This window comes from Sitophilus oryzae, unplaced genomic scaffold, assembly GCF_002938485.1.
Source record: "Sitophilus oryzae breed Bouriz unplaced genomic scaffold, Soryzae_2.0 scaffold_1639_pilon_pilon, whole genome shotgun sequence".
In the NCBI taxonomy this organism is placed as follows: Eukaryota; Metazoa; Arthropoda; class Insecta; order Coleoptera; family Curculionidae; genus Sitophilus; species Sitophilus oryzae.
This window is the reverse complement of record NW_022146324.1, coordinates 779,497-806,300: the sequence shown is the minus strand read 5'-3', so window position 1 is coordinate 806,300 and position 26,804 is coordinate 779,497. Positions and strand designations below refer to the sequence as shown.

The 26,804-nt window shown below is 32.9% G+C and overlaps 3 protein-coding genes across 5 annotated transcripts in view; 1 reads left to right on the top strand and 2 right to left on the bottom strand.

The window, feature by feature from the left end:
• The window catches only part of LOC115880585 (ATP-dependent translocase ABCB1-like), a 60,961-nt gene extending 41,457 nt beyond the window's left edge, over positions 1 to 19,504 (bottom strand). Inside the window, exons 1-2 of one of the 2 annotated variants that reach the window (XM_030897845.1) lie at positions 19,224 to 19,504; positions 9,401 to 9,446 (exon numbers count right to left, since the gene is read on the bottom strand). In XM_030897845.1, the coding sequence (XP_030753705.1) occupies positions 9,401 to 9,446; positions 19,224 to 19,252 (75 nt within the window). In that variant the 5' untranslated portion in view covers positions 19,253 to 19,504. Of the gene's footprint in view, positions 1 to 9,400; positions 9,447 to 9,515; positions 9,685 to 19,223 lie in introns of those variants that run through there. The other variant, XM_030897844.1, reaches the window with a different exon arrangement.
• Positions 19,505 to 20,159: 655 nt separating this feature from the next.
• On the top strand, positions 20,160 to 20,812 carry LOC115880623 (DNA polymerase epsilon subunit 3). Its single transcript, XM_030897900.1, has 2 exons — positions 20,160 to 20,545; positions 20,610 to 20,812. Exons 1-2 carry the CDS (start codon positions 20,275 to 20,277, stop codon positions 20,726 to 20,728), a joined length of 390 nt encoding a protein of 129 aa, XP_030753760.1. The 5' UTR covers positions 20,160 to 20,274; the 3' UTR covers positions 20,729 to 20,812.
• On the bottom strand, positions 20,791 to 24,102 carry LOC115880622 (E3 ubiquitin-protein ligase LRSAM1-like). 2 transcript variants are annotated; one of them, XM_030897898.1, is made up of 13 exons: positions 23,815 to 24,102; positions 23,517 to 23,759; positions 23,168 to 23,468; positions 23,017 to 23,108; positions 22,873 to 22,902; positions 22,632 to 22,733; positions 22,468 to 22,576; positions 22,303 to 22,420; positions 22,112 to 22,237; positions 21,813 to 22,056; positions 21,585 to 21,754; positions 21,184 to 21,529; positions 20,791 to 21,129 (listed from the first exon to the last, which is right to left on the bottom strand). In XM_030897898.1, the coding sequence occupies exons 1-13, from the start codon at positions 23,932 to 23,934 to the stop codon at positions 21,004 to 21,006; spliced, it is 2,127 nt and encodes a 708-aa protein (XP_030753758.1). In that variant the 5' UTR covers positions 23,935 to 24,102; the 3' UTR covers positions 20,791 to 21,003. The 2 variants fall into 2 exon arrangements, with proteins under 2 accessions (XP_030753758.1, XP_030753759.1); XM_030897899.1 differs by lacking the exon at positions 22,873 to 22,902.
• Positions 24,103 to 26,804: the final 2,702 nt, after the last annotated feature.

The window sequence follows — 26,804 nt, the reverse complement described above, 5'->3', positions numbered from 1 at the left end:
AAAAGCCTGATGTGTTGATTAATGAAGAACAGGAGTTAAAGCAAGTGTTCGTTTGTGCTACCGCGGATCAAAATCCCACGTTTTCAAGTAATCAAATTACTGAGGTGGTTGCCCTGCCCACAATGCCCGTATTGTCCAAGAATATTTGAACAATACTTTTCCCAACCGTTTAATTAGTGGATATGGAACTATTTTGTGGCCCCTAATGATTTCTTTTTGTGGGATTATGTAAAATCCAAAGTGTATGGTCATAATAGGGCTAATAATTTGGATGAGCTTCAAGTAAAAATACGAGAGACTTTCCAAACTATTAGCCCTTATATGTTAGCCAATGTCAGACGGGGATTTTACGACCGCCTAGGCTTCTATCTAGCACAAGAAGGTGGTCTTTTTGAACACTTATTATAACTTTTTTTTATTTACTGTAATATTATAGTTTTTTTGGGTTTAGAGAATTTATTTATTTTTAGTCTTTATTTATTTATTTTTCCAGGACTGCATAAACGGAACGGATGTGCCACAAGAATGGAATGAGGCTTACCTCTCAACTATATACAAAAAGGGAGATCGCGCGACCATTTTCTGTGGTAAATACGCCGGCTGTGGCAATAGACAAGGCCGACTGAATAGACTCCCGTGAACTAGTCTTTTAATTATCTCCTCTAGGTCCGGATCCACTAACATACGTCTGGCACTCCCCACACCTGCCTAGCATCAATCGCGCTGGCCGATCCGTACGTAAACTAGTCTTTTATTTAGTTCCTTTAGGTCCGGATCCGATAACATATAGTGTGACCAACGGATCTGTAGCTACGGGGTATCGGCAGGGGAACGCAGTTGTAAACAAAACACGCCCAATTTCATTCATAAAATAGGCATGGGCGTACGGTGTTATATGAAAATAATGTGTATCATAAATATAATACTCAGATTAATAATTTTTTTCAAAAAACTTTATGCTGTTTGAATCGTTACTGTTGAGTTAGCAGATAAACACTAAAAGCTTTTATTAAAGCTCCCTTAAGTATTTTGAATCATTTTATTATTGTGTTGTTAATATAATAGAAGAAATAATTACAGCTGAGGGTTGGACCCTTTGGTGTTACACAGCAAAATAAAACACTAAATCAGTACAATCCACCAAAACACTTTTAATTTTACACTGGACGCACGTTTCGCTAACCATGTGTGCCATCAGCAGATGATCAAGACTGAGTCTTGAGGTATATTTATTTATATATCTGTACTAACTATATTTTTTTCTATAATACATAATTCTAGATATAACTATTTCCAGCAAAAAAATCTTGAAAATAGTTAACTTTGGAAGCGCAAACAAAACATAATTTTACTCACTAGTAGATCCAATATTGCCTATTACACCAGATATGGTATCGCTCCGCCAGCAGTTTTTAAAGGTTAGGTCATTGTCTACCCATATGTTTCATCCAAATAGATAATACTTGGCTATATTTTCGAATTTCGCGTATATATTTTTGCAATGCAATCTCTCTCTGCAATATAATGGGCCGCTCCATTAATAATTATCTGTTATTTTGATATTTACGCCAAAAAAATTCATTTGATTTTAATAACCCCCTAAGCATTTCCCTGCAAAAGGAAAATTCGATTCTTCCTGCAATTTTTGCAAAAGCTTTCTAATTGTGGGGACGAGTTTGAATTCGAGATAAAATTTATTTATCAAATTCCTGACCACTTCGAAAAAGTCGTCGAGCTTTTCGACAGCAGTCTCACTTGGTCGTTTCTTTCCAGAGCGGATATCATTTTATCGGGGTTAGTTTTCAGCCTTTTTTTTATCTTCTGTGTGAATTTTTTTATAGCCGATACGCTAACTCCGGTATAAAGAAATATCCGCTCAAGTTTACGTTTAAGCGGCAACTCAAGCGAACTCTCTGTAGCTTCTTCATCGCAAACCCTATTATGAACACAAGGAAATACACCAAATGAGATTTCATCCACGTTATTATTAACTTACCTATATAAATTAGCTATTATTTCTCTTGTCTGACTATGTAGCGTCTTACCCTTAACAAATTTATTCGTTTTAAAACACAAATATACGATCAAACTTGATATTAATAATTAAAAACTACGAACGAAAAACATTATAACAAGATAACAAAACAATAAAACACAACTTAACTATCAAATATACTAAAAATATAGGAATAAAGTTTAGGATAACCGGTATAAAATAATGAAATAAAGTAATAATGATCAAAAAAATGACACCGCCACTGGATATTTCAATAGTATTCAATATTCCTACTCTTTTCAGAAGAGACCGTGAAGTTGGGGATAAAGCAAGCGAATAGGAAAGGCGTAAAAGCCATGGCAACCGCGTGGTAACAAATCCTGTGACGTACTGCCAATCATGTTCGATGAATAGGCGGCCATGCGCGGCGATGCCGGTTTGCCAATGATATCGTTGAAAATCTTCAACTTTCATAATAGGCAGATTATACAGAATGAAAGAAATAAGTTATTAAATAAAAACATATCGAACAATATGAACTACGTTAAAATTCCTTAGTAATATACGTCAGAATATATGCTAAACACATTATATATAATAAAAATATATTAAATTTATAGTTCATGTCTGGCAATTTTGCAATTTTATAGATAAACGTGGCAATATCGATTTTTTTTTTCTCGCATTCCTTCCGTAGCTACAGATCCGCTGGTCAAACAGTACGTCTGGCACTCTCCAGTCCTGCCTAGCATCGGGCTACGCGCGCTGGCTGAACCGTCGCCGTCGCATATTATTATATATCGGTCACAGTCTCGATCCTGGAATAGGTCCTGAGGAACTAGTTCTTTGAGAAACCAGGAACTAGTTCCTTTCATTCCGGGATCGGAATAGTTCATTGGAACTATTTCGTTCACGAACTACACACCTCTACTACAGGGTCTGGCGGGAGTGCGGCGTAGTTCCTATAATAAATAACTTAGAAATTCTGAAAAGATAACCTAACCTTAGATATAGATACCCGACGCACCGTGTATACCCTGTCTACCAATTACAAATATTTGTCAAGTAGACGAGTCGTGAGAATGTAATTACGAAAACTTAATAAATTGAAAGTTGTTCTCTTTGCTTTTTTTATGAGATGGACAAATATTATCAGTGACCTAAATTACATTTTTTTCACTCGAAAAACAGACACCTTAAAATTTTAATGTACAGGGTGTCACTGTTTTATAATGTTTCTCGTTTATGAATAGAGCTACAAAGATGCGGTTTTCACATCACTGTGCTACTTTTTATGAAGCTAAAGATGCTACGCAGATTTGTTTAGCCGCCTTAGTCCCTGAAATACAGGGCGAATTTGAAAATTTTGCATTTTTTGACTCCCCTCGGTGGATGATTCAGATCATAGTCTGTAAATCATATCAAAGTCTGTAAATTGGGTTAAATATTAGGCATTTGGGTTAAAAATGGCGCCCTAAAAGGCATATTTTGCATTATTTTTTATTTGGGCCCCCCCTAAAATAAATTTCTGTATCCGCCCCTGACTCCCCTCGTATCTCGGTTATCCTATAACTCTTCAAAAAGTGAAGACTGAGTTTCGTAGAGTTTGTCACGTAGAATCCAATGGCTAGTTTTTCGCTGAGAGCTGTCACTTTTGAAATTCTCACGTAGAATAAATTATTAGATTGTTTTGATTACCTAATTTAAACCGGCCGCCTGTGTTAAAAAGTTAAATAATGCTTTTTTTACCTGATATTTGGAAATAAGTATAACAGTGATGTAAATAGGTAAAAAGTAGCACAGTGATGTGAAAACCGCATCTTTATCTCTCTACCCATAAGCGAGGTAACCTGCAAAACACACGAAAATGGGACACCCTGTATACTGTAGATTGGCAAAAATTAATACTTTTGTGACGTTGGAAAATAGTATACTGACCGGACCACCGTAGTAGTAACATAGGCAGAACCGGACGAATTAGCGTATACCCGTCCGCCGGATAAAAAACAGGCGAAAAAATGCGATAAAATAAAAATAGGTTTGGATATGTGATAAGAATGTTTCAGAATTTGTATTTATTCGGGTTTTAATAGCCAAAACCGCTATAATATTTTTATTTAATAGCCGTGTAAAATTTATTTTTTAAGTAAAATAATGGATGTTTATGAAGTTCGTGAGAAAATTCAAATTGTAAAATGGTATTTCCAAAATAGGTCTTATCGGGATATACAAACAATTTTTCCACAAACTTATGTAAATAGGCCAATTCCATCTTTATCTACTATATCAAGAGTTATTAATAATTTTGAAACACATGGGTGCGTGTCCCCACAAAAACACAAAAAGCCTGATGTGTTGATTAATGAAGAACAGGAGTTAAAGCAAGTGTTCGTTTGTGCTACCGCTGATCAAAATCCCACGTTTTCAAGTAATCAAATTGTTGAGGTGGTTGCCCTGCCCACAATGCCCGTATTGTTCAAGAATATTTGAACAATACTTTTCCCAACCGTTTAATTAGTGGATATGGAACTATTTTGTGGCCTGCTAGATCACCAGATCTTTCTCCCAATGATTTCTTTTTGTGGGGTTATGTAAAATCCAAAGTGTATGGTCATAATAAAGCTAATAATTTGGATGAGCTTCAAGTAAAAATACGAGAGGCTTTCCAAACTATTAGCCCTAATATGTTAGCCAATGTCAGACGGGGATTTTACGACCGCCTAGGCTTCTATCTAGCACAAGAAGGTGGTCTTTTTGAAAACTCACTTGTTATAACTTTTTTTTATTTAGAGTAATATTATAGTTTTTTTGGGTTTAGAGAATTTATTTATTTTTAGTCTTTATTTATTTATTTTTCCAGGACTGCATAAACGGAACGGATGTGCCACAAGAATGGAATGAGGCTTACCTCTCAACTATATACAAAAAGGGAGATCGTACTAAGTGCGAAAACTACAGGGGAATATCAGTAACAGCCACCGTGAGTAGAATATGTGGAAAAAATTTGAGAAATAGGATCGAAAACGAATACCAAGAAATAGAAGCCGAAGAACAAGCAGGATTTAGAGCCGGAAGATCGACGGTGGACCACTTATTTACAGTCACTCAAGTAATAAGTAAAAAGATCAATATAAACCAAGAGCTACATCTTGTGTTCGTGGACCTGCAGAAGGCATACGACAGCGTTCCCCTTGTGAGACTTTGGGAAGCTATGGAAAAAACCAATATAAATGTAGAACTAATAAAAGCAGTGAAATCATTGTATAAACAAACAAAAACTAGAATAAAAGTCGGCAAAAGGTTGACAACAGGATTTAATGGAACCAAAGGTCTGAAACAAGGGTGCTGTATTTCACCAACACTGTTCAAGATATATCTCGAACAAGTTCTCAAAGGTTGGAAGCAAAAATGTAGAAATATGGGAGTACCCATAGGGGATAACATGCTCTACACACTTTGCTTCGCGGAAGATCAGGTGATCATAGCACAAGATTACGATGACATGTAAGCTTATAGAAGAATATCAGAAATGGGGACTCGAGATCAATACTAACAAAACAGAATATATGTGTATCGGAGGAGAACAACAAGATCTAATGCTAGAAGAAGGGAAGAAAATTTAGTGCTGCACAAAATACAAATATTTGGGTATGCAAATCACAAATGATGGACTGTTGGATACAGCAATTAAAGAACGAAACCAACTTGGAAGGAATACTATCACGGTATTGAATGGAATACTGTGGGACAGAAGCATAAACAACAAGAACAAAACTTTAATATACAATACCATCATAAAGAGTATAACCACGTTCAGCTGTGAAGTCTGGCCAATTAAGGAAACAACAAAACGAATGCTGGAAGCTACAGAGATGGATTTTTGGAGAAGATCAGCAGGCAAATCAAGACTCGAGCGAATAACTAATGAACGCATAAGAGAGATTATGGAAGTTAAACATACGATAGAGGACGACATAAAGAACAGTCAACTCATATGGTACGGGCATGTCCAAAGAATGGCAGAAATAAGAATACCAAAGCAAATTATAAACTGGAAACCTGCAGGAAGAAGAAAACCGGGTAGACCGAGAAGAAGTTGGCAGGAAGGGATTGACACGTTTATGGAGGAAAGATCTCTCGGAGACGGTGCATGGAGAGACAGACAGGCATGGAGAGATGGCATCGGAAGACGTAGAACGTTTTAAACCGATTAATATATATGTATATTTATTTTTAGTTTTGGCTTGTAAACACACTCAAATAATAAATATTTAAGTATTTTGATTTAAAATGTTACATTAAGTGAAGGTAACACTTAAAATGAAAATAATAAATACTCAGCACTCCTCGCGTCATATTCCTAGTCTGTCACGACCGACCCGTCCAAGCACAACTGCAACTGCGTACTGCCTGACCAGCCGACTAGCCGGCAGTGACTCTCGAGTACGAACGCAAAACGGGTAAACGTAAATTCGTCCGGCAACTTGCTATGTTACTAGTAGCCTGGTCTTCTCTGTATATTGTTTTATTAGGAGTAAAAATGACACTTTCCGTGGCTGTGTAAATGACACTTTCCGCTGTACGTTTGACGACATACAGTAAAGGCACAAAAAGCCATTTTAACTCCGACTAGAACATACTATTTTTTTCAAACGCCACAAATAATTTTTTAAACAATTTTAAACGTTCCAAATAATATATAAATATTTCAAAGTAATACCTTGTAAGTAATTATATATCGAGAAACTATGATTACGCTCGTTGAATTTGACATTTCATGTCAGTTTAATAATACCGTATGATCGAAAAAAAACGGCGTCAGCGATGGCTATGAAATGAAGATCACTGTCATTTTTTATGTAAATTTATGTGGGAAATGTCACTGATCGTAATTTCCCAGCCAACTGGACGCCGTTTTTTCCGATCATAGGGTATATTATCGCGTACTTTTTTGGATTAGACGTAAAAGTGCTTCACTTTTATGCCTAAGTGTTAAAATAACGTTTTATATTGTCAATCAGGTCGCAAAAGTTAATATTTTTGTGACGTTTGAAAAAAATCGAGTTTGAAAAAAATCTGTTTATACAGGGTACAAACAAACTATACAGGGTAAGTCTTAAATAAAGCAAATATTTTCAGAATTTAAAAGAAAATGCACGATTATTAACATATTTGTTTGCAAAAAAACCTCGTAGAGGTTTTCCTGGGGTAGAAGTATACCACTTCTAAAAATATTTGCACTTATTTTAGTCCGTACAGCGTATACAGTGTGTCAAAAAATAGTGTACCTAACTTAGGTGGGTGATTTTACAAATAGAAATAAAACCAAAAAGTTACTATGAATATATACCTTAAAGTGCTTCCCGAAGAAGTTACAACCCTCAAATTGTTAAATAAAAATAATATATTTCATTTATTTTTAAGAACATTGATAAAACGTTTTTTTCTGAAATTTGGTATTCTTAGACACACTTTTTTATTGACGTTTGAAAATATCACTTAAACAACTTGATTTAATTAATTTCGATATGTTCAGTTTCATTTAACGATGCCATTCTGCCGAAACTGTGATACTATTATTTGACATTAGTTCTCAAGTTAGTATTTATAGATGTATAAAATAAGAGCATATTACAGTCTGACAAACGGATCTAAAACAACGGGGCAACGGTGAGGGGATCGCAATTTTCTAAAATCATGACCGATTTCATTCATAAAATATCCACGAGCGTGCTGTGTTTCATAAAAATATATCAAGAATTTTTATAATATTTTCCAGTAAAGTTTATAATATTATTTTACTTTAAATGTATCTACATTTTGTTTAGTCATTTGCCAAATATAGTAATATTAGTTAAAACGCGTGTACTAATTACAATAAACACAAATCAAGTTAAAGATATAAAACACAATACAATAACCCCGCCACTGGATTTTTCAATAGTAGTGACTGTTTCTACTATTCCTAGAGAGGGGCATAAAGTTGGGGGCAATGGAGGCAAGACGTGCGAGAATCTCGACCAATAAGACTGGTTGAATCCGGGATGCCATGATGAATTTTGTCAACGTTGCCAGCTTACCCTAAGCGGACGTTATCTTCAGGAAATACTTTACCTTTTATAAAAGGCAGAATGAACGAAATCAGTTAATTAGATAAATATACATTAACTATATAAGAACTACGTGAACATATTAGCATATATATAATTATGTATGCTGAAATGAATTAAAATATATTCAATTTATAGGTAATATCGAGCAACTTTGCTTCTCTATAATTAAACGTGACAACATCGACTTTTTTTGCCCGAATTCCTTCCGTTGTTTTAGATTCGTTTGTCAGATAATGTATATCAAGTCTGGAAATTACAAAAATTTTGTTTAACATTTCAATTCTTCAATTTGTGTACATTGTGTATTAGGATTATTGCTTAAAATTGAAGGAAGTATTGAAATATGCAATAATATACAGGGGGTTTCGTTTAAAAAAAATAAAGTTTGATGTGACACAAATTTATGACCGACCTTGTATACTTAAATTTACTAGTAGCTAATAAGAATTTAAAAACCGATTACAACAGTATCACAATTTCGGCGGCATGGCATCATTAAATCAAACCAAACACATCGAAATTAATTAAATCGAATTGTTTAAGTGGTATTTTCAAAAGTCAATAACTCGGAAACGGTTGCTTTGTGGTATATTGTGTGTATTTCGATATTTGCTTAGAATTGAAGGAAGAATTGAAATATGTAATAATATACAGGGGGTTCTATTTAAAAAAATGAAACCTTGATGTCACGACTTTATGAACGACCCTGTATACTTAAATGTATTACTCGCTAATAGATATTTAAAAATCTTATAACTTTTGTATTTAACTTTTTGCAGTACCTCCTATATTTTACCTAATAATCGTCCGTTTCTATACATAAAAGCGACCCTGCATCTTAAAAACCGTTCACCGTTAAAAATTAATCAAAGAGTACCTTTTTACGTAAAAAATATAACTTTTTGTGCCATTTGTTAAAACTGATAAAAAAAGTACTCTCTCTAACCTAATGGAAAGTACCCTTTCAGGGCCGTTACAAAATTTTACACGATTGCCATTCTCTTTGGCATTAAAATGTGTGTAATAGTACCAAATTTCAAGAAAAACGGTTTATCAATGTCCTTAAAAATAAAATATATTATTTTTATTTAACCTTTCGAGGGTGGTAACTTCTTCGCGAAGCATTTTAAGGCATATGTTCAGAGGAACTTTTAGTTTTATTTTTATCTGTAGAATCACCCACCGAAGTTAGATACACTATTTTTTTGACACCCTGTATACTATATTTTATTAAAAATAAGAGGATTTCGTACGTACATTTTATTTAATTGTCCATATTTACAACACTTACCAACTGAAAATACGGCACAACGTTGTCTTTCTTTTCTTCAGGCTTCCTGAAAAAACAACAAAAGTAAGTGAAAAGCAAATCCTCCTAATCAAGCTTTAGAAAAATCACTCCTTACTCTTCTTCCGTGTTATTATCAGAATTTTCGTCGAAATGAACACCCATTCTACTAGACTTATTTTACTTTTCTTTTATCATTAACACGCACTATCTCTGTGATAAGTTTGCACATCTGCTTAGATTGTCGATCGCAGAATAATCATAACAATAGGATTTAAATTAAAACAAATGTCTGGATATATACGCGAATCTCTAATTGGTGAGTTCAGGCGCGTGAACTTTTAATTTTTCGTCTCAATGGCGTCGATAGAAAATAAAACACAACCAGATTTCGTAAATGTTTCTTTGAAAATAGAAGACATTGATGTCTTCAATTTTGAAATTTTACACAACGTTTCAGTCAGTTGTATCCGTTATCAAGTTTAAACTTAACTAAACCTTAAAACAACTAAGCCTATATCTCACTGTTTTTCAATCTGTGGGTCGCCGGCTGAAAGAAAAAGTCGAGGTTCTTACACAACAAAAATAAAATTTTAGTAAGAAGGATGTGTTCTTGTTTATTTTTCAAAAGTTTTATCAAATTGTGCTGCTATTTTTGAAACGTTAATAGTCAAATCGTTTTCTAATTGCAGTCTATTTCTCTTTTTAGTTTTAATGTCTACCATTGAAGAAAATGTCAGTTCACATAAGTATGAAAAGGCGAATGGCACTAATAATTTAAATAAGCTTCCCTTGCCAGCTCTGGATATTCGTGTTTTCTTTTTATCCAAAATACGTCGACACTTTGTGAATAAAATTCCATTTTAAACATATTTATAGCTTTGGTCTGTTGCATTATCTTCAATAATCTTCTGAACACTGGAAAAGATTCGAACATTTTGAGGGGTTGACGACAAACGAAATTTTGCGTGAAATGCATTTACTCTATCTTTCGCTGTTAAAATATTTTCTTCTCTTCCTTGAATGTTTTTGTTCAAATTGTTAAAGTGGCTAAAAATATTTGTTAAAAATGCTAATTTCAAGAGCCAAATAGGGTCAGAGAAACGAGAAGCATATTCAGATTTTGCATCTTGTAAGAACATTAAAAATTCAGCTTTCAGTTCCAGAACTCTTGTCAATACCTTTGGATAGCCACCTGACCTCTGTGTGATAAAGGAGATTTTGAAATGATTCTGAATAGCCGGGTTTGCAAAGTTTTACCTTTGATAGAATTCACAATTTTTATTACCTCCTTAAGCACTCATTTAAACCAGAAGGTACTACCTTAACAGCTAGAACCTGTCGATGAAGAAAACAGTGTGTTCAGGATATGTTTGGCATCATCGATTTAAAGTTTGCAATAAGTCCGCTCTTTTTGTCAGTCATAGCTTTAACGCCATCGCTACAAATAGCGATACATTTTTTCCAGTCAATATCGTAGTCGCAAGTACTTTCTAAAAACATATCGTATAAACACTGGCCAGTAGTGTTTGCAGGAAGTGCCTTGCAAAATAAAATTTCTTCCCTGATACTGGTATCTGCTTCAAAGCGCACAACGATAGGACTGGACCAGCAAAGGATTCAAAATAGAGGGAGAATATCTTAACCATCTAAGATTCGCTGATGACATAGTCTTAATTGCCAATAGTCTTGAAGAACTACAAGCACAAATTAACGAACTAAATATAGCCAGCAATAAAGTAGGTTTCAAAATGAATTTACCCAAAACTAAAGTAATGTACAACAAACTAGTAGACAGAAAAAACATTCTAATAAATAACACAACACTGGAAATAGTAGAAGAATATATATTATATTATTGCGTTAATAGTGTTTAAATAAATTGTGACTTTCTATCCACACGGAACCGACGAAAAACGTAACAATATTTAGGACAACTAATATACAGCTCGGGATCTCTACTACCCGAAATCAACAGAACAATTAAGTTAGCATGGAGTACTTATGGAAGAAACTCAATCATATTCAAAACTAGAGTGCCACTTTATCTAAAGAAGAAAACATTCGACCAATGTGTACTACCACTCGTGACCTATGCATGCGACATCTGGACACTTAACGCGGACATTATAAGGAAACTGTAGGTCGCACAACGCTCAATGGAACGAAATATGCTGGGAATAAGCAAGAATGACCGTAAAAGAATAGAGTGCATACGACAAACGACCCAGGTAATACATGTCATCCACATAATGAAATCCCTCAAGTGGCAATATGTGGGCAGGGTACCTAGCAAGAAGGACGGACGGACCACAAAGATTACAGCATGGTACCCAAGAGGAATTAAGAGGCCTAGAAGAAGACCAAACCTAAGATGGGACCAGATATTAGGAAATTAGCAGGGATAACTTTTGGGCCTGCATAGCCAGCAATAGACAACAATGGATACATACAACTACAAAGAGAGTATCTATGTGAGGGATGAAGCTACACCATAATTGGAAATGGTTGAAAAAGGTGAAGATTTTTAGCTTAAAATATATACCCCTATAAAAGTTTCTATTAAAACAAATAATTTAACATTATTTACAATTTTAAGTGAACATTGTTACAGATACAAATTACGTTTTATTTTATTGTATATAAAATCTACTACCCAACTAGCATGTATAGTGGCAGATACGTAACTGCAACTATCAAAGCCACTACAAAGTGGGCGGTGACCATCGGCGGCTACGTCGTATATTCGTAGCTGCTAAGTAACTGCGACCAAAATGGGGAAAGATTTTGAGTAGCCGGGTAGTGTCTTGGGTAGTTTTGGCCACTAAAAGAGTTACTATGATGTGTTACTATAAAGTAGCCTACTGGTGAATGCGACTTATCCGTTACGAAGCTGCCTAGTCGAGGGTTCGTGTCAGCCAAGTGTTATCCACCGACATGTGAAACTTTCGTTAAACTATTGAACTTTATTCGCCGCGACCTCTTCATGCAATTCCACATTTCATAAAAATAAATGTTATGATGGAAAATAATTATGGAAGCCATTATTTTTCGTTATTTGTTATTTACCGTGCGATTTAACGCCTTTTTTAGGTAAATTCCAGAACGCAATCAACTTTACTGAATAAAATAGTGGGTTTATATAACAACATTTTCGAGCGCCTCTCAAAATATTTCAAATTATTATATTATTTGCAATAGAAACTCATGTTTGTAATTAAAAAATAATAATAATTTGCTTGAAATCGGGGGTCAAACTTTAAAATATTAGTCCACCGTCAGAAATAACAAAATAACTAAGGATAAAAGCTTTAATCTAGGTATATTTAGCTGAAAAACGCATAATGTTTCAGCCATTTGGCTGTTCGTCTAAAAATTCATGAAAAAAATATGGCCGTTTAATCCGAAAAATACTTTATAGTTCCATATGCTTCCACAAAGTACCGGGAATAATAGCATATTAGCACCGTACATAAAACTCATGATATTAGGCCAACCCTACCCGTTTGGACCTTTAAAATCTTCGGATTGATAAAGTGACAATTGTAGCTATCCAAAGGCGACTTTATAGAAACAATAACTTTTTTGGAACTACATGGTCAACGATTCTTTGGAACTATAAAGTGATTTTTGCCAAGATAACGTTCCGCCTTGTCCTTTGAAGATATTTTTTACTTATTGTGTATTTTCTATTATTAGTGTTTTTATATTATTCAGAGCTACATGAGGTATAAAGTATTTTAACGCCCACTCTTTTAGCTCTTATTTTATATTGTTGTTGGTTCTCAAATTAGTTCTCCTCTGAGGTTCAGTTTCAGATGAACTAACACTACACTCATCTACAGAAACAGCTTCAAAAATGCCTCATTTATGATGTTCAGGAATATAGAAAGATGTAGTTTTTGTTTCTGATGTTGATGCATCGGCTCTGTGAGTGATTCCTTTTGTTTAATTCTTCGGTAGAAAGTACTAGAATATCTAAATTTCTTTTTATTCACCTTAGGGATTTTACAAAATTTTAATAAAGCTTAAAAGTAAGTAAAAGAAAACACTAAAACAGAGCAGCACACGATGCAATCTGAGGCAATTACATTCATTAGGGTATATTAAGTTACGGTCACTATAAAGTAGCCGTTTTTGATCCCCGTGACTTTTTAGTGGCAATGGATGAGCGACGGCTACTTTATAGTGACCTAGGAAGGTAGCAGTAACCATTTTGCTACTTTCAACGCTACTATAAATTAGAAGTAACCAGGTGTCGTGGCCGCGACTACTCCGTAACTTAAATTGTTACTATAAAGTAACAAAAACTTAATGGAGGCATTATGGTAGCACTTGTTAGTAACCCCAACTTTGAAAAGTTACTATAAAGTTTTTGGTCTTTTATGGTGTCATATTCGAAGATTCGGGTAGTTCCAGCCACTTCTTTAAATTACATGTTTGCGACTTTCAATCGGGGTGTTTATTTTCCACTTTTATGGTATGTAGGCACTAACCGGTCACTCTCGAAATATACTTCAAAGTGACTATTCCTTATAGAGTAACATTTTAAGTAGCAGAGTGGACCTAGGAACTATACTTTAGGGGCAGTGACATTTTAAAAAGGACTGGGAACTATATTTGCTAGTTGGGTAGTCTTTTGTTTTCATTATGTATTTGGGGTTTCATTTCATTGCAAAATTTATTTCATCGTCTGCCTATCAACTTACAGAACAGAATTATCAAACAATTTTCTTGTTATTGTTTAGTAACAGGTAGTTGATTTATTAAAAATTTAAAAATTACAATGTAACATAAATATTTTTTTCAATTTGAATTTTAAATTAAACTTGATGTAAATATTGATAAAACTAAGTTGTTGCTCAATAAAAATCTGTACAATCTAGTCATTAATTGGTGTGTTAAAAAAACAGTGGCGTATACAACTTGATTTTCTAAGATATTTGATAAAGGCAAATAACTGACAAAAAATAATATGAAAGAAAAACATTGATTGAAACAGAAAGAGTATAATCTTTAAGATTAATTATTAAGATAAAAAAAATACTTTTTTTTAAGTGAAACTGGGAGTAAAAATTGGAGGCCGTGACACACGAGACGCGAGAGGAAAAGTGGTAACGATCTTGGAGCGTCGTAACTCAGGCCCTATGTAAGCTACATTCTCTTAAAGTTAGAGTCGGAATGTAGATGTGGCTCGAAGAACCCCATCTTTTCATAATATTTTGACGCCTTTTCATGCACTGTGAAACTCCATCATCAATGACGAAGAAATCGTCCGATTTAATTGGTCTTTGAGGCGTCGTAACTCGGGCCCCATGTGAGCTATACGGGCCTGAAACTCGGAATGTAGACGAGGCACACAAAGAGCCCCATTTTTCGTGATATTTTGACGATGTTGCATGCACTACGAAACTCCATCATCAATGAATCAAATCAAAGCCAAGTTGACCGTGTACGACACGTGTCACTGTGACAGTTAGTTTTGACGTCAGAAACGTCAAAAGTTGATGTCGTCCGATCGCGACCAAATTTGATGGGTATAGGCTATGTGAGCGACGGTGCACACGGTCCCAACCTGCAAAGTTGAACACGACGTTTCGTTTACATCTTCATCAGGGCAAGACTAACGATTTGATATTGAAAAAAAATGTGAGTCGATCTCGGCATAATTGGGAACGAGCTACAGGATGACGCCATCGACGTTTCGAACCGATGCCTCTAAATGGACGAAATCAACAAGATATTTCTCTTAATTATAGGTCGATTGGAACCAAACTCGACCCGAATTGAGTCCTCAAACCGACAGACGGAAATAAGAAAAAGTTTCACTTCAAATATGCGCACATAGTGCACACATAATTTTTTTTTAATTTATATCGACTCTCGATTGAATCATTTCGATCGATATCGAGACGATTGTCTACCTTCTTCAAATAATCTAAGTCTAGAAGTAAGTAAGTAAGTAGTCTAGAAGTTTTTTTTCGTAAAAAAAATGAAAATTTTGTATTTTTGTATTTTTTTTTAAAAGTTAAACATTTTTGAAAAATATTTAACTTTTCAGTTAAAAATAAATTTAAAGGAACAAAAAAACAGAAAAAAAGAATTAAAACAATCACCTTTTTTATTTTCAAAGTAAAATAATTTGGATATTTTTGACTTATTTGAAATGGCGCATAAAGAAAATATATACAGGGTGACAATTTGAAAACGAATAGTATTTAATATTGCCTCTACCGATGATAGTATGAAAATTTGGCAAAATACGTCAATTTACATATCAAGGGGGACAATTTTTAAGGCATTTGTTGTCGGCTTTCAACCTTTTGACCCCCAGGGCACATACCCCTAAAATTTTAAATGGCAACCCCTATTTCTTTTACCATTTTTGTGTTTCTTATAGAATTCTACATAAACTGCATTGTTTTTTTGAGAATTTTATAAAGAACACAAAATTGGTAAAAGAAATAGGGGTTGCCATTTAAAATTTTAGGGGTAGGTGCCCTGGGGGTCAAAAGGTTGAAAGTAACACGACAACAAATGCCTCAAAAATTATCCCCCTTGATATGTAAATTGACGTATTTTGCCAAATTTTCATACTATCATCGGTAGAGGTAATATTAAATACTATTCGTTTTCAAATTGTCACCCTGTATAATAAATATGTATAAAGAACAAGAACATTTAAATAAGTAAAAGAGGCATATTATTTTGTTACCGTTCAGCTTTATTTTATATATCCTTATTGTTATTTCGGCATGTAAATATTCACTTATGTCAATATTATCATAATACACTCATAATAAAAATGCCGTATTTAAAATGGCATACGATAACGATAATAAGGTAATCCTATATTACAATATTTGTAACAGTAGGTATCACAGATAACAGAACTGTAGGTATCAAGAAAAGATAGCGTTAATATACAGAGACGGTAGACAAATAAAAAATATTATCGTATACCTACAACACAAAATAAGAAATCCTACAACTATGATACACATAGACATGTATATTTATTATTATTTTATAAAAATTGAAGTAGTGAGGGGAATATATAAAAACAGAAGGAAAAAATTAGTCGGACAGCCCTCAACAAACTCGTAACCTTAAATTAACAATAAAAACTCGTAACCGTATACACCAGTGTACACTATTGTAGACATTCACACACACACAACAACAACCCTACCTACATTAGTGTACACTATATAGTGTAACTGCCTTCAGTGCCTTCCAGCATCATCGGTACGGTAAGGAATCAGCAAGCGATGCCAACGATCCAAAAATAGAAACCAGGAAAATTAGTATTTTAGATACCAATTTGTTTCCACAAAATGAATTGTGATATGTCCACTCCTATTTTGTATTGTTGTGATGTAGGTAAGTCTTGTCATTGTTTGTGAAAAAATGGTCTTTATTGTTTCCTATTCTATTTTTATAACCATTTTGTTTGAAACTTTTTATTAACTAAATAATATTGTACAATGTATTGTAATTAGGGAATGCAATCCCGCAAATGCTGGATCCCGCAAATGCGGGATCCCTCTGTGATTCCGCGGTTAGACAGGTTAGTTGTTAGATTTCTTTCTGGCGTGCGTAAGTGAAGAAAAGCGTTTAACTAGTACTTGTGGACAATTTCGTCAAATAAACTAGGTACCGGACATAATTATCGGGACAAGCAAAATTTTAGGGTAAATTTAAAGTTGAATATCTCTTGAACTAAAAAAGATTTTGGGATGCGGTTTGGACGAGGTTTTAGATGCATCTATTGTAATTAAGATACTATGTGGTTTTCGAAAATATATTTAGCGAATTCTCGTATACAGGGTGTTTTATAAGAGTGTGAAAATTTGGTCAAAATTTTTTTTTACCGCAAATTTACAATTTTTAAAAAATCGAAATTTTTACTAAGTACGACTAATCTGTATTGAAAATAGAAAAAACAATTTGATCGGGTTTTTATTTTTTTTTGTTTTAAGGAAAATACGATGTTTCTTCGAAAATTTTTTGTCCTAAATGGTACAAAAAGCTTTGTACATTCTGCATATGCCAAAAAATTATTAATATAGAGTGTATCTAAAAGCAGATAACTAACAGAAGTTGAAAAAAATCTTCAACATCAGAATAATATTTTTATTTATAAAATAAGTAGATAAATTATAATAAAATTTAAGTTTATTTAATATTAAATATATTTTTTGAACACCCTGTATACATCGGTCCAAATTTCTGTACAGCTAGAAGATACACGCTATATCAGTATATTGTGTGCCTATGCAAAATGTACAATGCCTTTTGTACCATTTAGGACCAAATGTATTATTTAGGACTATAAATGCAAATTTTTCGAAAAAAAAAATCGTATTTTTCTTAAAACAAAAAATTAGAAAAAAAACATCAAATTGTTTTTTCTAATTTCAATACAGCCTACATAGTTAAAATTTCGATTTTTCAAAAATTGTAAATTTTCGGTAAAAAAAATTCTTGACCAAATTTGTACACTATTATAAAACACCCTGTATACGAGAATTCGCTAAATATATTTTCGAAAACCACATAGCATCTTAATCACAATAAATGCGTCTAAAACCTGGTCAAAACCGCATCTCAAAATCAAAGAGAGAAAAGAAGAGCATTTATTGTTTACAATCCCGCAATTTTGCGGATCCGCGGGATTGATTGCTTTAATCCCGCAGGTCTGCGGGATTGAGATTTTGGTGCGGGATTGCATTCCCTAATTGTAATAAAGTAAAAAATACCGAGGGTGCCATTTAGAAATCAAAAGTTGTAGTCATTTCCGATGAAACAAGAAGTGGCCGAAAACTATTGAATACGTCAATCAATCCTAATTTATGTCATATACTAACATACCAAATCTCCTTTTTTTAACTAAAAAAATAAAAAATTATAGGGGTACTTTTTAGACGCGCCCGGTATACCATCCATCAATTCTCTAATTAATTTGAAATAAATCAGTAAATTATACAGCGAGTCTCAAATTATGAAGTATGACTCAACATCGATATACAGGGTGAGTCTTATAAATAAGTGCAAATATTTCCAAGGATGGTAGATCTCGAAAAAAAGAAACATTTTCTCTTAAGCGTTTTTCAAATAAGTCCAAAATACTGAGTTTTTTTACTTTGAAAATTAAAAAAATAGTATACCGGGTGTCCCAGAAATAAGTGCAAGTATTTTAACTGGTAGTATAGTTAAAAAAAATTTGAAAATTCAAAATTTTTGGATTTTTTTTTAGTTTTTAGTTAAAAACATAATTTCTTGATAATATGACAACATAGGTATTAGATTAAATTTACAAGAAAGAAAATCCAGAAAAGATCCAGTGCTTCTCAAAATATTAGCAAAAAATCTTTTTTTTTTAAATTTTCAAAGTAAAATATCTCCGTTATTTTGGACTTATTTGAAAAACAATAAAGAGAAAATATATTTCTTTTGTCGAGATCCACCACCACCCCTTAAAATACTTGCACTTATTTCTGGGACACCCTGTATATTTTTGGAATTTTATGAATGATTATAAATATCTCTTAAATAATAATAAAAAAATAAATTTACACTTTGATAAAAGCCGAAAATAATATATTTTAAAAAAATGTTGATTACGATATATATCTATATTTCAAATACTTATGGGACATCGAAAAAAAAACAGCGTCAGCGATAGCTATGAAATGAAGATTGCTGTCATTTTATATTGAGAAATGCCATTGATCGTCATTTCCCAGCTAACTGGACGCCAATTTTTTTTTCGATGATACGGTAAATATAAATGTATAAATTAATTAATTCATTGCTCACTTACTTTTTAGCTAAAAAAGTGTCCGTTTCCATTCTCAATTCAAAAATATGAATACACTAAAAAGTTACCATATTTCTATACACACAAGCTCCAAAAATTTTTGCAAAATACTGTGCAATTTGTTTAAGATTTATTCAGAACTGTAAACTAATAGTGGTAGGTACCACATCTCTATCCGACCCACCGCGAATTATAATGATTACCTAAGTATAGGTAGAAGATATTCAATGGTTCTATTTCGCTATGGCAAGCATGATCAGCGCGATGAATACATTACGTTAACTTTAAACATATGAACTTATTCGAGGCAACCTTGACCGTCCCAATAGCATAACATTTTTTGTAGCCTAAAATAAATCTCATGTAAAAATTGTAAACCGTTTTAACATTTTTTCAATGAACGAACATTACGCAAAATGCATGGAATTTTTCCAAATTTGCTAAAAATAAACTCCATATGGGAATACTTTTCAGCTTATATACACATACATCTATATACAATGTAGGCATGTATATTTAATTAATAAATAATTAATAATTTTAGTAATAAAAGTAGGATACAACATTTTAAGTTTCAAAATAAATGTTAATATAAGTAATCTATCAAATCCGATTTGGTTGAATTCAATTTAATTGAAAAGAGAACTCGGTGTACCAAAATATCTTCTTGATAATATAATAATTATTACTAACTGATTAATTCAAGAATTATTAATCAATTTTGAAATGTTTTTAAATGTTAATTTTTCTGATTAGATTGGAACTTAGGAATGAAGATTTTCAAAAACTATTTATCTCTATCTTTATAGCAAGTATAAAAAGGATAACAAATATCTTAATTCTTATCGCACCTCTCTTACTTTATAGCGAAGAGAATGAAATAGAAAATAAAAATTCTGCAGTGGCGGGAAACATCTGACATCTGACATTTCATTTTAAAATAAAATTTGAAACTAACCTATTAAATTTTGTTTGCTTTGCTTCTCTAATTTGTATCGTGAGATTGTTTTAGTTTTATATTACGATATCGTAGTTATATTCATTAAAATTAACAATGGCTGAGAAATTAGAAGACCTAAATTTACCTGGCGCAACCGTCGCTAGAATTATTAAAGAATCTCTACCGGACAACGTTATTATTGGCAAAGACGCTAGGGCAGCTCTCTCAAGAGCCGCTTCAGTTTTTGTATTATTTCTTACTTCACAGGCTTCACAAGAAGCACAACGAGAAAAACGGAAAACCTTATTAGGTCAAGATGTAATAAAAGCTTTGGAGGAATTGGAATTTGAGGATTTCATCGACCCTTTACAAAGGGTCCTAAAAGGTAAGTTAACTAGTTCTTTATGCTGGAATATAAATCAGAAGATTCTCTCATAATTTTATTTTAGATTTTAAGGAATCGAAGGGTAAGAAACAACCTAAATCGAAGAAACCTAATGAAAATGGCCATGAAGAAGTCGAGGAGGAACAGGAAGATGATATTGTGGATGAAGAAACAGGAGACTGAGTTTTTTTGTTTGAATTTGTGTGAATCTTATTTATTTTAAGGTAAAAAAAAAGAAATAAAACAATTTCTAATCTATATATTTTTTTAACAATTTATAAAACCGATAAATAGAATTAACAATATAAAAAGGTATGTTACAAAATAAGAATATATAAGGGAAATGGTGAATTTTAAATAGAAGTATCATAAATATAGATAATTATGTGTCAAGCATATATTAATGCTTTCAAAAGTATTGAAGAATTTTAAAAAATGTTAACAAATTCAGAGAAATTTCAATGCAATTCCATTATAGTTATTTTTCTTTCTATGCATGCCCTACACAATGGGCATTCAGCTACGAGTAAGGAACAGTTTGAACAGCAGCACAAATGACCACACGGCACAAAAATAATGTGACACTACAAAAAAGATTTTTTTAATCAAAATAATTCTTACTACATTGAATATATTACCTCAACCTCCATACAAATGACACATTCTAAGCTATTAAATGGTGTAATGTGTTCAAGTGGAGGTGCTGAGGCCCCTTCATTTTCAAGAAGTGGAGCTGATGGTGTAAACTCACAAGAAAGGTGCTCCTTGGAGTATATACAAAGTGCATCGATTATTTTTAATCGATCAACTGCATTTGATATGCCTGCTTCAATCAAATCATTTTCGGTGATATTTTTAGTGTTAGATTGGCACTGTGTTAATTTTGCCAGAAATGGTAAACAATGTAAAACTCCATTTATTAAAAGGATTTCTGCCAGCTTTTGGTCAATATTCTTTTGGGCATGTGAAAGGCCTTCAGGAAGTCTACGAAATATAAAAATATGAATGTAGGTATTCAGTTACTAAGAAAAAGATGTACCTTTCCAGAAGCCTCTGATACTGTCTCAACCAAAAATCATCTACATTGTTTGTATTTTGCTCTTCCATGGCTCGCAAAGTAGACAGAAGTTGTGCTCTCCTTTCCTTTTGTTGGTCTAGTAGTTCTACAAGAAGTATTGAGAGGTTCAGCCGTTTTTCTGACAAGTCATTCTAAAATTAAAGCATGAATTGCAAAATCATCTATCCTTTTTTAGAGTCACACTCTTACCAAATGCTCATCTATCTTTAATTTCTTCCTATCTATTTCAATATTGGTTAAAGCAAGAAGCTGGGACTCGACAAGTCTAACTTGTTGAACGAGACCCCAGCTACGAGCATCTCCTCTTTCTAGCAAGGTACCCACAGCAACTTTTTGCAAATCACTATCCTCTAATAATTTTGCCACCAAGTTTGATTTCTGTAAGTCCTGATTCTGTAGAATTTCTGATAGTTTGGAGTCTTTTTCTAGTTCCCTAAAAAAATAGTTCTCATTTAAAATCCAAATTCATTTAAATTATTTTAACATACTGTTCTAAAATACTCCTTGATGTTTCGATCCTGGAATTATCAAACTTTTTAAATAGTTCTGCTTCTTGCGATAAAATATCTTGCATGGCAGCTAATATATCATCTTTATACAAAGATTCATGATGTCTGTAATAGAATTTTGTATACTATATACACATATAAAAAAACATAATAATGTATAACTTACTCACCTGTTAACAGCAATTATCAATTTTTGCTCTTCTTCCAATTCCCTCTCTAAAAGTTGTATCTGAGGTTCCTGATTTAATGCCAGTAATTTATTTATTGCCTCATCTGCATTATTTTCAGCTAGAAAACCATTATTAGTTTCAAAAATAAATCAGTAAAAAAACTACCTTCTTGTAATTGCTCGATTAAATGAAAACGTTCATATTCCTTTTTTTGTTGTATTTTGCTCAATTTATTATCTAATTTTGTTTGTTGCGCCGCTATAGAAGACAAAAGCTAAAAACCAAGAAATAATATATTTGAAACAATATACTATATACCATCTATTTACCTTTTCTTTATTAGCTCTATGTAAATTTGAAAATTCAATTTCCTGTTTCTGTAAAAGGGCATTGTTTTTCTCTATTTCTAAAAATTCTTGCATTTTCATCAACTGAAATATGAAAATAGCTTTAGATCTATATATAAACAAAGTAATAAATTGTTTCTACCCTATTTGTACTAAATTCAAGTATTATCTAATAGCAATGATGAAAGCAGTGAATAAAAAAGAAACTAAAAAGTACACATGCCTTTTGTTTTTCAAGGTCCCATATTTTTTCCTGAAAAAAAGATTGCTAATGTAAATGGTAACATAAAAATTGTAACAAAAAAGAAATATCTAAATGAAGATGTAATGCAACTGGTAGGTATTGAAGTAAAGAAATAATTATTACCTGAAACTTATCAACCTCTTCTAAACTGCTACTAGGTAATTCTAGTTGAATATCTTCCACATCATTGGGAGAGACATAGGGAAATTCAATATCTAAACATATAAAACTATTCTTAGAATGTTAAAGTACAGAAAACTAAAAAAGTACTTACCACTACAAATGTACCTCATAATACTCTCGGTACCTTCCCTAATTATATCAATCGGTGGATATAAAAATCCTTCAACATCTAATTCAATTAAAATGAGTCTTTGTGCCCTGCAAATACTTTTTGGCAAATATTTCAAATCAGGATTATTTTCAAGTTTAAGTATTCTTAAATTAACTAAATTTCCTATATTCTCTGATAAATCTTTTAGTCTATTTTTAGAAATATCTAAATGTTTTAAATTGACCAAACAGCAACAAGCTTCTGGTAAATGTTTCAACTGATTTTCTTGTAAATATAATTCCTAAAACAAAACTATTACTTTCTAGATTTTATAAAATATAAAAGTTACTTGTAAATTTGTTAAGGTATTCATATCAGCTGGCAACAATGTAAAAAGATTATTATGTAAATCTAAAATTATTAAGTTACACAAGTCTTTCAAGTCACCACCTCCCGAAAGTGAACTAAGTTGATTATTTTGAAGGTGGAGAGATATCTTACAAAACACCCTACAAAGGGAATAAACACCGCTGGGCACATTATTTAAATCACAATCAGATAGATCAAATGTGGGTTCCGGAGATTCTCTAGCCTAAAACGATAAATAATTTATATTTTTTATAACAAATTATGACATTACTCCTTACTAAATATAATTTGTGCTCCAATTTTTTCTTATTGACTGATTTTTTTCGTCGAAACATTATAAAAGTAATATCACATTTCAGAAAAGGCACATCTACTGGACAATTAACGAATATAATCATATGTCCAGCACAAAATAAATACCTAAATAAGAATCCATAAACTGTAGCATTTCTATTAAAATTAGTTGACTTGTTTTTAGAGGCGTGTTAATACAAAAATTAATTTAAAAATTTAATGAATTATCGATTTTTAAATTGCCATTTAATCATAAATGACAACTTTCCGGGGGTTAAAGGTTAAACCACAGAAACATATTTTATACATCTTCTTTTTAATTTATTTTGAAGACCTAAGCTACTAAGACTATCCGGCCTGTTAACAGGGGTTTTCATACTTTATCATATATAAATTAGCGTTTCTGACTGCTGCCCTCTGCTAATGCCATTTAATTATTTATATGATTGTTCGGTTGTATGGCCACAGCTGTCAGAGCTATCCGGCCGGTACATGAAAATACCCTTGTAAAAATGTAAATTATAATATTGTAGCAACCTTTGAATAAGAAGACTAAGGAAGGAGCATAATCAGAGAAATAGAAGGGATAGAGAATGAGCGTCAACATGCGCAGAAGGTCTAATCAAGTTGGGCGCCATATTCCAGGTCTTCCTGTCATTTTGTATATAGGTGGTAATCTATAAGTAATCAAATATCAATTTGCTGTTTTCAACCATACGGGGGGCAATTTAAATAGAGATGGGCGGTTATTGGTAAAAAACCGGTTATAGGTTAACCGGAATTATCTTTAAAAAATAATAACTTGACAAAATTAACCGACACAAATTAACCGGTTATTCAAATAACCTAACCTAGCAAAACTAAATATTTAGTAGAGGTGGGCCAGTCTGCGATTTTTGTGGAGCTGCTACGCTCTGCGACTGCTCCAATAAAAGCACTGTGACAAGTAGCAGCGATTTTTCGGAGCAATTAACCTATAAATTAAAAATGTAGTTTTATAGGTTAATTGCTCCGAAAAATCGCACTCGGTGTTCGGGGCAATCGTTCGTTGCATTTACTAAAAAAGTACAGGACTATAGGTGTGATTATGATAGGCAACATCATCGTCTAGTTTTTATTTATTTATATCGTATGATCGAAAAAAACGGCGTCAGCGATAGCTATGAAATGAAGATTGCTGGCATTTTATATGTAAAATTTATGGGGAATGTTATCGATTGTCATTTCCAAGCCAACTGGACGCCGTTTTTTATTTCGATCAGTAGTGGCGATTTTAACGTCTGTGCAATCGGGGTAAGTCACCGACGGGCCCCAAGCCTCCCGGGCCCTTGCGAACAAGATTCGAACTTTTCCGAACTACGGGCCCCTAGAGCTCTTAAAATCGCGGCTGTACGGTACTATACTGATGTCTTAGTTTGATAGATGTTGCTATATTTTTTTAGTCTATTCAGAAGAATTTGAGTGTTTCTAAGTACCAAGCACTTTGCTATAAATATCTTAAAGAGTCTGTTCATTTTCACAGAGTGGTGGCCCATGGTAAAAACTTAATGTTATATTCAATTCAAAGTCGAAACTGTCAAAAAAATCTTTATTAGTGACCGGTTTCGGCTATTTAGCCATCATCAGACCTTAAAAATAGATATAAATAATAAAACTTATATGAATGTATAAGATCAAATAAAAGATTTAGGATATACAACAAAACACAGATACAAAATTAACTAACAAATAAACATACTAACAAGTTAAAAATTACCTTTGTCAAAAACATCTGTTTGTGATTAATATATAATACATAAATATCTTATTTAGATTCATGAAAGAAAAAGCGAACGCTGCTACGTTTCCCGTTCCCAAACTCCCAACAGCTCCAGTACACAGAATATACTCAATATACTATGCTCCAGTCGACTGCGACCTGCGACGACTGTGACTGGAACAGTCTGACCGGGCGACGGGGCTAGGAGCATTTTCAGAATTTACACTATTGCCTGCTATTGCTCCTATTGCTACTCACGAGCGCAGATGTCCTAAACTTGTAAACTGCTCCGAAATGTCACTGCGATTTTCTTGGAACTGGAGCAGTCACATACTGCGACGTTGGTGGAGCTGTGACAAAGTAGCGGACTGCGATTTCACAACCCACCTCTAATATTTAGTTTTCCTATAGGTTTACTTACCTCTACACTCCATAGGTCTACTTCAAATTTAGATAATAAACTTAGTTAAATCGCATGATTAAATAGAGATTGTAGCAATGTAAGTATGTATATGTACAAAATGAATTTAAATAAAAATGCTAACCTCACTTTTTTGAGTAGACATGGATATGATATTAAAACTAGTAATTACTTAACGTTCAAATAAACCACACAACTCACAAGTTCTACAATCTACAACCAATTTATTTTAATCAAATACCAAAGAAAAATAAAGAGATTAAAATGAATAAATAATGAAAGATTATCTTCATTCATTACTTGAACTTCAATTTTGTATTCTTAGTCTAAGCTTCAAGAGAGATTCAAACTACAAATAATAGCTATTTATGTAACTAGTACCTTAAATGATGTTTTTTAGACGAATTATTATTGCTTGCGGACGAGGCGTTAGCCGAGTCCGAAATAGTAGATGAGTCCTAAAAACATATCTCTAGGGTACGTTGTTACATACACTATTTTTTGTCATACGCTTTTACAGTTTTTTAGAACGCAGTTTGCAAATTTTCCATATTTGAAATTATAATGTTTGAAAAGTTGGCTTATAAATTCATATCTTAGTAACGAAGTTTGTTTATTTCATCGCATTTTGACATGTCATTCGAAATTTGTCACAAAATCACACAAATTCATCAACAATTTTAAAAATGTTCCAAAATCTCGGAACATATTGCTAATAAGGCCAAAGAAATCGTGTTGGATTTACTTCCTGTGAAGTCTCGTGCCATTTACCAGAAAGAATATGATGTTTTTAA